Source organism: Alligator sinensis, unplaced genomic scaffold (genome assembly GCF_000455745.1).
Source record: "Alligator sinensis unplaced genomic scaffold, ASM45574v1 scaffold128_1, whole genome shotgun sequence".
Lineage (NCBI taxonomy): Eukaryota > Metazoa > Chordata > Crocodylia > Alligatoridae > Alligator > Alligator sinensis.
The window spans coordinates 379,189-389,751 of NW_005842968.1; the positions used below are offsets into that span (position 1 = coordinate 379,189).

General features: G+C 59.0%; 1 protein-coding gene across 1 annotated transcript; it reads left to right on the forward strand.

Annotated features, from left to right (window-relative positions):
* Positions 1-9,760, forward strand: PCK2 (phosphoenolpyruvate carboxykinase 2, mitochondrial). The gene is made up of 9 exons (XM_014526181.2): positions 1-1,023; positions 2,422-2,606; positions 2,973-3,176; positions 3,630-3,817; positions 5,060-5,222; positions 5,439-5,657; positions 6,527-6,664; positions 6,759-6,854; positions 7,430-9,760. The coding sequence occupies exons 1-9, from the start codon at positions 782-784 to the stop codon at positions 7,882-7,884; spliced, it is 1,890 nt and encodes a 629-aa protein (XP_014381667.2). The 5' UTR covers positions 1-781; the 3' UTR covers positions 7,885-9,760.
* The last annotated feature ends 803 nt before the right edge of the window (positions 9,761-10,563 follow it).

Sequence of the window (10,563 nt, forward strand, 5' to 3'; positions counted from 1 at the left end):
GGTCAGGAGTGAGGGGCACCAGTGGGGGGGAGCAGGGGCTGCGGGTTGGGAGTGAGGGGCACCAGCAGGCCTGGGTGGGTGTCAGTGTCTCATGCTTGTGGATTGCACTTCCTGGTGGTCCTCCATGTCACAGGCTCTGCACTCCCCCACCTCTGTTGTGCTTTGTTTGCTAAGCAGGGTCCAGCCTGCGCCCGTGCCTGGATGGGGCCCTCCTGGTGCCCCTCACTACTAACCTGCAGGCCTTTGGGTGTCCACCCTTTTGTGTGTGGCTGCCACACCCCTCCCCAGTACCAGCTCCATCCGCCTGGCACAGGCACGGGACACTGGAAGTGGCCAGTCTTGGGTTGGTTGGGAAATCCGGCCTGGGGTCAGGGCCAGTGCCCCCTCCCTCCCCCCCCAATGTTCCCAGCAGCCCCTGGGGCAGGCTGCTGACAGGGAGGAGGGGACCAGAGTCCGGTCAGACGTGGGCACCCGGACTTTGCTCGCCCAGTTGGCTCTGGGCCAGGCCTCCCTGCCTCTCCTCTGCCTGCGCTTGGCAGCCAATCGGGGCTGGGATGTGGCACCCCCTCCCCCTCCAGCCGGATGTTGAGGGGGGGTCAGCTGGTACTGGGGTGGGGTGGCATATAACAATGGGGCACAGCCCTGAGTGTGCCCCCCTATCAGGTGGTGACAATTTGTCCTCTTTTGGGCTCGTGACTTGTCACATGCCCAGGTGCCACATGAGCTTGCACACTTGTGGTCCCATGCTGCATGCTCACAGCCCCCCTTTCACAGGCAGGGCATGCGCTGGCTGCGGGGCTGCCGGGTGGCATGGGCGCGGGGCACGCACACGGCCCTGCGTGTGGTGCACGGGGACCTGGAGGCAGCGCCGGCGCGGGTGCGAGCCTTCGTGGAGCAGGGTGCCCAGCTGTGCCAACCGGCTGCCGTGCACCTGTGCGATGGGTCGCAGGCCGAGAATGGTGCTGTGCTGGCCCTGCTGGAGACTGAGGGTGTCCTCCAGCGCCTCGCCAAGTATGAGAACTGGTGAGTGCTGCTGGCTAGACACCGGGGCTCCCTCCCTCCCAGTACCAGCCCATCCTGCAGGCCTCAGTTACCCACAATGCCCTGCAGGGCAGCCATACTACTGGTGATTACCCACAACCCCCTGCAGTGTGGCCCTGTCACAGCCTGTTACCCATAGTTCTGTGTGTTGGGATCCTGTCAGTTCAAGTTGCCCACAATGCACTGCAGCACAGCCCAGGTACTAGCAATTACCCATAATGCCCTGCAGAACAGCCCTGCTAGTGGTGATTACCCATAACCCCCTGCAGCATGGCCCCGTCATTGCCCATAGTCCTTTGTGATGGGATCCTGCCACCCCAGGTTGCCCACAATGCACTGCAGCACAGCCCTGGTACCAGCAATTACCACCCAAAACCCTTTGGTGCAGATCTGCCATGACATGTCACCCATCGTCCTTTGCAGCGGGGTTCTGCGGCCCCCTTGTATCCACAATACCCTGACAGGCAGCCTGGCTAACAACAATAACCTGCAGCTCCCTGCAGTGTGGCTCTGCCATACCTCGTTACTCACAGTCCTTTGTGTCAGGATCCTGTGGTCCCAAGTTACCCACAATGCCCTGCAAGGCAGTCCTGGTACCAGTGGTTATCCCCAATGCCCGGCAGGGCAGCCCTGCTCTTGACAGTTACCCGCAGCCCCTGCAGCTGTCCCTGCCAGGGCCACTTATCCCCAGTCCTTTTTTACCAGGATCCTGTGGCTCTGTTACCCACAATGCCTGTATTGCCCATAATACTTTGCTGCAGCCAGTGACACTAAGTTACCCACAGTCCTTTGTGCGGGGGGGGGGAATTACGTACAATGCTGCAGTCAGTTACCCACAGTCCTTTGTGCCCTCCAGGAGCCAAATTACCCACAGCCCTGTGTTTTGCAGACCACTGTTGTTTGTGTCTGGATCCCATGAGACTGAATTACCCATAGTCCTTTGCTTGGTGGGACTACATTACCCATGATCCCCTGCAGGGTGGCTTTGCCAATTACCCACAGTCCTTTGCATCAGCATCAGGGCACCCTGAATTACCCTCTACACTTTTTGCCTATAATACCATGTGGGGTCCAGTTACCAACAATGCCCTGCAGGATATCCTGGCTGCAGCCAGCCACTCACAGTCCTTTGCAACAGGGCTATAATTTCCACCCCGTCCCCCCAACCAAGTTACCAATGGAAATGGGTGGGGTCCTCTAGAGGTCTGTCCTGGACACTTGGGCCCAATTTCTTGTGCCCCCTGGGGGGGTGGAAGTCTGTCCTGGATGCCTGGGTCCATTCCCCAAGCTCCCTTCCCCCTGTGCTATCCTGGACACTGATCCCCTGCCCCATATGGGACTGAGAGCTGTCCCGGACACCCAAGTCCCTCTCTGACCCAGCTGGCTGGCACGGACTGACCCCAAGGACGTGGCGCGGGTGGAGAGCAAGACGGTGATTGTGACAGAGCAGCAGCGGGACACGGTGCCCATCCCAGCTTCTGGTGCCACCGGGCAGCTCGGCAACTGGATGAGCCCTGCTGACTTCCAGGCTGCGGTGGACAACCGCTTCCCTGGCTGCATGAGAGGTACTATGCACCATGGTTGCTGGGCCCTGCCCCTGCGGGCACCTGGACTGAAAGGGCACAAGGCTTTTCTTTCATCTGTCAATCCATCGATCCCCACACGCTCCAGCCAGCCAGCCATTTCCAGATGCCTCATGCATCCATCCCTCCATCCATATGTCCACTTACCATCCATCCATATGTCCACCTATCATCCCTGCATCCATCTATTCATGTATCAATCCCTCCACCTACCTGTCATGCTTCTGTCCGTGTTTCCATCTACCCATCATACATCCCACCAACCATCTCCAGATGCCCCATCCATCCATCATCCCTCTCTTCATCCCCCCAGCAGGTGCCAGTGCCCACATGCTATGTCTCTCACAGGGCGCACCATGTACGTGATCCCATACAGCATGGGTCCGCTGGGCTCGCCGCTGGCCAAGACGGGCGTGCAGCTGACGGACTCGCCCTACGTGGTGGCCAGCATGCGCATCATGACCCGAATGGGTGCCCCTGCCCTGCGCGCCCTTGGTGATGGGGAGTTTGTGCAGTGCCTGCACTCCGTGGGACAGCCACTGCCCCTGCAAGGTGAGTTGGGGGCAGGGGGGGTGCCTCTACCCATACTTCCATAAAGTCCCACACACTCCTTCATCCACCCTGTGTGGTTCCTTCATCCCCGTAGCCCCTCTCTGTCCATCCATCCCTCCCCATAGCCCCTCTCCTCTTCCTTCCTGCCCTCTCCATCCATCCATCCCTGTACCCCCTTCCTTCCTTCCTTCCCCATAGCTCTCTCCATCCATCATCCCCATAGCCCATTTCCTTCCTTCCTTCCCCATAGCCCTTTCCATCTATGCGTCTGTAGCCATCCATCCATCCCTCCACCATTCAACCCATCCCTGTAGCCCCACTCCATCCATCCTTCCCCATAGCTCCTCCCCATCCATCCCTCCACCATTCAGCCCCTTAGTCCCTCCACCTATCCATCCACCCCCTATCTCCACCTGCCCCCCTGATCCCCCTCCCTGGCACTGTGCCCCACAGAGGAGCTGGTGAACAACTGGCCCTGTAACCCGGCCAAGACACTGATTGCGCATGTGCCTGACCGGCGGGAGATCGTTTCCTTCGGCAGTGGCTACGGTGGCAACTCCCTGCTGGGCAAGAAGTGCTTTGCCCTGCGCATCGCCTCGCGCATTGCCCGCGATGAGGGCTGGCTGGCCGAGCACATGCTGGTAACCCAGGACCCAGGCATCTGGGCAGAACGGCAACCCGTGCGGGGAGCTGCTGGCAAGGAGGGAGGCCAGGGCTCTGTCTTGCCATGGGAGTGGGGATGGGGAGGATGGCTGCAAAGGATTGTGGGTAGGTGTGCTGGGTTAGGGTTAGGGATTGTGAGGAGGTGGATTTGGGGTGGGTCCAGCTGCAAAGAATTGTGGGTAGGTGTGCTGGGTTAGATTTAGGGATTGTGTGAGGAGGTGGGTTTGGGGTGCACCCTGCTGCAAAGGATTGTGGGGAGTGGCATGCAGCTGCTACTGAGGGTTGTGGGTAGATGTGTTAGGGTTAGACTGCTGCAAAGGATTGTGGGTAGGCTGGTGTGGTTGCTGCAAAGGATTAGGGGGTCTATCCCTGCTCTGGGAGGGCAGTGGGGCCCTGTGGGGCAGAGCAATGAGGGGTCGAGCCCGGATGCCTGGGTTCTACTCCAGCTCTGGGAGGGAGCAGCGCCTGATGGGGTGGACGGGCAAGCGCCGGACGCCTGGGTTCTCTCCCTGGCTCCGAGGTAGTTGTCACAGGCAGATGTCCAAAGGGCACCCTGTCTGTTTACCCTTCTCCAGGGCATATTTAACGAGTAAATATTAATTGGTTAATGAGTGACTCAGCCCTGTTGAAATCTGGCCGGGGATGATGCATGTTGGAGGGCAGGGGGGTCAGGAGAGTGTCCCCCACCCTGGCCATTGGCATTGGGGGATGCTACAGGGTGCCCTACAAAGGACTGTGGGTCATGTGGTATGGTAGAGAGGATTGTGTGCAGACAGGAGACAGCTGTCTGGCTCCTGCACTAAGGATTGTGGGTAACCAGCTGCCCCAGGGCACACTGCAAAGGATCATGGGAAACGTGGCATGGCAGAGAGGATGGTGGGTAACTTTGGCAGTGGTGCAGAGGATTGTGGGCAGACAGGGGAGACCTGAGGAATGTGGGTAACTCCCTGCCATAGGGTCTGCTGCAAAGGATGGGAGTAATCAAGGGTGGCACAGAGGATTGTGGGCAACTTCCTCTCTACCCAGGGAATAGGACAACATTGCGGGTAGATGGGATGGCAAAGGATTGTGGGTAATTGGGTGGCACAGGGGATTGTAGGGAACTTCCCCCTAGCCCCTGCCCCCTCGCCAAGTGCATGGCACAGAGGATTGTGGGTGGACAGGAGGGCAGGACTCAGTTGCAAGGCATTGTGGGCCCCTGATTCCCCGGTCCCCCCCAGATCCTGGGCCTCACCAGCCCTGAGGGGCGGAAGAAGTACGTGGCAGCCGCATTCCCCAGCGCCTGCGGCAAGACCAACCTGGCCATGATGACGCCATCGCTGCCCGGCTGGCGCGCTGAGTGTGTGGGCGACGACATTGCCTGGATGAAGTTTGACAGTGAGGGTGAGGCAGAGGGCAGGGGTGGGAGGGGTGGAGGGGGATGGATGGATGGATCGCAGGGGCACAGAAGCAGACGTGGGTAAGTAGCCGTGCAAAGGATTGTGGGTAGCTTAGTGTCTCCAGAGCCTGGCACAAAGGATCACAGGTAGATGGTGGAGATTTAGCTCCTGTGCAAAGGATTGTGGGTAGCTGACCCCACCCCCCTCGTTGCCTCCCCAGGACGTCTGCGGGCCATCAATCCTGAAAGTGGGTTCTTCGGGGTGGCGCCAGGCACATCGATGCGCACCAACCCCAACGCCATGCACACAGTGCAGCGCAACACGCTCTTCACCAACGTGGGGCTCACCGGCGAGGGTGGCGTCTACTGGGAGGGCATCGACCACCACCTGCCCCCTCGCACGCCCATCTATGACTGGCAGGGCCGGCCCTGGAGCCCTGGTACGCACCTCCCGCCCTGCCACCCCCGGTATAGCACCCCCATCTACAATGGGCAGGGCCAGCCCTGTAGCCCCAGTACACACACCCCTGACCTGCCCCTCAACTACAGCCGCAGGACAGACCCCCCCCCAGTGAAGCTCCACTGGCATCTCTATCTACAACTGGCAGAGACAGCCCTGGCCCTGCCCCTGCAGTACTACCCCCAGTATATCCCCCACTGTGCCACCATCAATAACTGGTAAGGCCAGCCTCTAAGTCCCACTATGGACCCCCTGTCCTTCCACCCCACTCCCAGTACAGGCCCCCCAGCATCCTTATCCACAACTGGCAGGGCCATAACCTGGGGCCAGATTATCCACAGTCCTCTGCAGGGTGGCCCTGTCATAGCCCTGGAGTCCCAGTATGGACCACCCCCAGCTCCTGCCCCCGTAGTGTAGCCACCCACCTGGTACCCTCATCTACAGCTGGCAGCTCTGGCTCCAGTGCCCTTCAGCCTGCCTGGCCCCCACAACTAGGACTGGCATGCTCTGAGATGTACCCTTCAACCTGCCCCTGTACAGACCCCTGCCCTCCCCACACCCCTCCCAGTACAGCCCCCCCAACACCAACATCTGTGACTGACAGGGCTGGCCCTGGAGCCCTGGTATAGACCCTCTCTTGGCACTCCCATGTACCACTAGCAGGACCAGCCCTGGACCCATGGTACAGGACCCCCGCTTCCCCAGTTTGGAGCCTTTCCCCATTACCCAGAATCCCTTCTCGCTGCCACCCGCTGGACCCCATCAGCCCTGCCCTGTCCAGCCCCCTGGCATCTCCACCCCATGGTGCTGCCCTACCCCATTAACGCCCCCCATCTCTGCCTCCCCCAGATGCCAAGGAGCCATGCGCCCACCCCAACTCGCGGTTCTGCGCCCCTGCCCGCCAGTGCCCCATCATGGACCCAGCCTGGGAATCTCCTGAGGGAGTCCCCATTGATGCCATCATCTTTGGTGGCCGAAGACCCCAAGGTAAGGCCACACACCACCCACCTGCCACCCTGCCTGGACACCAGGGTCCCCGGGCTGGCACAGGGCTAATGGCACTATCTCTCCTCCCTTACAGGGGTGCCGCTGGTATATGAGGCCTTCAACTGGCAGCATGGTGTCTTTGTGGGCAGTGCCATGCGTTCTGAGTCCACCGCCGCCGCCGAGCACAAAGGTATGACTGCCCAGATGCCTGGGTCCTCTCAGTGCCCACCTTCCAGGATGCCACTATCTCCAGATACCCACACACCTCTGTGCTGGGGTCTGGTGGAGTCAAATTACTCACAGCCCCCTGTAGGGTGGCCCTACTGGACTGAATTACCCATTGTCCTTTGTGCTGAGGTCCCAAATGACCCACAATCCCCTGCTGTAGTCAGTTGCCTGCAGTTCTTTCTACTGTGAGAGGTTACCCACAATCCCCTGCAGGGCAGCCCTCATAACCAAATACCCACAGTCCTTTGGGGCCGGATTATCCACAGTCCTCTGCAGGGCGGCCCTGTCATAGCCACAGTCCTTTGGATTTGCGTTCTGCGGAGCCACATTACCCACAGTCCCCTGCTGTAGTCAGTTACCCACAGTCCTGTGCACCAGGTTGGCTTTATCCGCCATTACTTCCTGACCTTTGGCCATGCTAAATTGCCCCTTGACTCCCTCCCACCCACTCTCAGGCACCTCGGTTCCCTTCATGCTCATGTCCCGGATTACCCACAGCGCCTCACCTGATGGCACTGCCATTCTCTCCCACACCAGGCAAGGTGATCATGCACGACCCCTTCGCCATGCGTCCTTTCTTCGGGTACAACTTTGGGCGGTACCTGGAACACTGGCTGGCCGTGGGGGAGCGAAGCGGCGCCCGCCTGCCCAAGATCTTCCACGTCAACTGGTTCCGCAAGGGCCCCGATGGCAATTTCCTGTGGCCCGGCTTCGGCGAGAACTGCCGCGTGCTGGACTGGATCTGTCGGCGTGTGGATGGAGAGGACAGTGCCCAGGAGACACCCATCGGCTATGTCCCCCGCGAGGGGGCCCTCAATCTCCAGGGCTTGGCCAACGTGGACCACAAGGAGCTCTTCCACCTGCCCAAGGAATTCTGGGAGCAGGAGGTGCGGGACATACGCAAGTACCTCACGGAGCAGGTCAACGAGGACCTGCCCCGTGAGGTGATGCAGGAGCTGGAGGGGCTGGAGAGCCGTGTGAAGAAGATGTGAGGGGGCCACTGGGGACTGGAGAAACGGAGACTGACTGTTTACATGACTACTTTACCACCGTCCTCGGCTTGTTCCAGCCTGTCCACTACCTGGGGGAAGGCCATCTTGTTCCTCTGACCAAGGGTCAGCTGCCTTGTCTCTTTGGATATGGGTCAGCCATCTTCTTCCCTTGACCATAGTCTACTGACCTCATTCCCTTGCCCACTGGGCAGCTATTTTGTTCTTCAGCTTTCCCATCAGCCATTTTGCACCCTTGCTGCTAGTTCTGCCATCTTGTCTCTTTGAAGTGACCAGCCAGCATGTGTCCTTGACTAAGTGTCAGCTCTCTTGACCATTGTCTACTGAACTAATTCTGTTGCTTACAAGGTAGCCATTTTGTTGCCCTCCCACTTGTCTGCAGGGTAGCCATTTTGTGCCCTGGACCCAGATCCGCTATCTTGCTTCCTTGACAAGCATCGGCCTTCTCGTCTCTTTGACAGGGGTTGGCCACCTTCTCTGACCAAGCCACTGGCCATCTGGTTTCCTTGATATGAGTTGGTCTCGTTCTTTCCCGTGACCCAAATTCAGAGACTTCATATTCTTCCCTGCAGGGCAGGCAATTTGTTGCTCTCCTGCTTGCCTGTGGGTCAGCCATTTTGTCCCCTCTCCCCTAGTTCCGCCATTTTGTCCTTTCTCCCCTAGTTCCACCATCTTGCCTCAGACAAGTTGGCCATCTTGCCCCCTACCTACAGGTTGGCCATTTTCTTCCCACACTTCCTCATCCAGGAGTCTGCTGTCTTGTCATTTGGTGTGAGCATGAGCCTGCCCCAGCTGCTCCCTTGATTACAAGTCAGCCATCTTGTCTCCTTTATCCTGGCAGATTTGGTCTTTCTGGAGTTGGCTCTTCCTTCCAGTCAGGTTTTCATTTTCCTCACGCATGAGGCTGGCAGGGCCGCAGCAAGACTCGCAGCTACCAGGTTTTCTGGGCCCTTGGCATCTGCCTGTGGTCTAGATGTGTCAAACCAGCTGGCCTTGGCTTTTTCTCCTAATGCTAATTCGTAGCTGTACTACTTGCCCACGTTCCACTGCGGAAGAATCACCACAGATCTTGGCCATCTCTCTCAGCCGCAACGGCCATTTGTAACCATGTCTTCTTCACCACGTCCAACGCGGCCATGGAAGTTCCTACCCCTTCAGGCTGACCTTCCACCATCCCCTAATGCTGCCACCACTAAGGATGATGCTTCCCACCACCCAAATCCGTCTCCCAAACAGAAACTCGGTTCATCTCCATGCCTATCAGGCCATAACTGTGACCAAACTCCCATCCTCCGACCTCCAAGCTCTTCCTGAGGTTCATTCCCAGTCATGACTGACCAAAGGCCCAGTTGGGTGCTCTCCTGTCCCTCAAGACCCATCTATGTCCATTCCTTCTGCCTCTCCCTCTGCCTGTTGCTATTCTTGTAGCCACACTACTGCCTTACAACAGACATGACCTATATGAGACTGAACTGCGACCCGGCAAACAAGCCTTGACCAGCTTCCAATCTACAGCACTCAATCCAACCACACGCCGGCTGTCTACCCCTTGACTCCTCAGCCTCTTTGCCAAGGCGGCCCCATCTCTTCATGCAACCACAGCCTCACGACAACTTTACCCCAACCCAGCGTGAAGGACTCAGCCTTCAGTTTCTGACACGAGGGTGCAGCTGGAGGTCCGGCTAGTGCCCAGGGAAGGCAGACCGGGGGCAGAGGCAGGACCAAGGGGGCTAGAGCCTGGCAGGGTGGTGCGGGGAAGGTCAATTTAGGGTTTTATAAGGAAATAGTATTTTCTTATGGGTAAGGACTAACCCACGGTGCGTGCGGGCTAGCCTGGCATTAAAGGACTTGAAGCGCAGCTGTCTCCCTGCTCCTTGGGGCTGCAGAGGGAGGGGGGACCAGGTCCTGACCCCAGCTCACTCCCCCTGACCCTGTGCCGGCCGCTTGCCTCCTTCCCAACCAGCAGCAGCAGAGCAATGAGGGAAGAGGGTACCCATCCCCCCCCCATGCGCAGGATTGGGTCTTGCCTGCCACGCCTATGGGGGGCTCTGCCCACCCCTAGGTCACGCCCCCCCATGTGACCCCACAAAAGGCAGTGCCCCAAGGTTGGGGAGGGGCAGCGGCAATGGGCCATGTGGGTGTGGCAGTGGCTCTTGTCCCAGCCAATCAGCGCCAAAGACTAGCTGTTCCGTGACTGCCCATCATTTCCCAGTGTCCAAGCAGATAAGGCAGCCCCCACCCCAGCCACTATCCAATCAGCGAGCTAAAATGGCCGCAGAGCCTGCTCTACCCCCGGTGGACATCAATCAAGTCATTTTAGCTAATCAGAGAAGGAAGGAGATCCTCAAAGCCCGCCTCGATCCGGTTGGTCATTTCCTGGCTGTTGTCCAATCAGGGGGGCGGAGCCCTTCTCTGAGCTGTCAATCGTTTACCGCTACCCAATCCAGCATCGCTCCACCCCCATCACTACACCCTGACCAATCATCTTCCCCGAGCCCCGCCCCCACCATCCACTGGCCAACCGGTGTGCCAGGAGCCCGGCTCAGCTGTCAGTCCCTGTCCAATCACAGGCCCGAAAAGGACACCGCCCTTCCTCTGTGTCCTGCCCACAAGGCAGACCAATCAGTGCGCAGGGTTAGCCGAAGCCGACTGCCCCACGTG

What these genes read in the sequence shown, in the direction of transcription:
- PCK2 (XM_014526181.2), top strand. Translation starts at nt 782, where the DNA reads ATGCGCTGGCTGCGGGGCTGCCGGGTGGCATGGGCGCGGGGCACGCAC. An exon ending in CTTCCCTGGCTGCATGAGAG is followed by an intron (nt 2,607 to 2,972) that starts GTACTATGCACC and finishes TGTCTCTCACAG; the next exon opens with GGCGCACCATGTACGTGATC. An exon ending in GGGCCGGCCCTGGAGCCCTG is followed by an intron (nt 5,658 to 6,526) that starts GTACGCACCTCC and finishes TGCCTCCCCCAG; the next exon opens with ATGCCAAGGAGCCATGCGCC.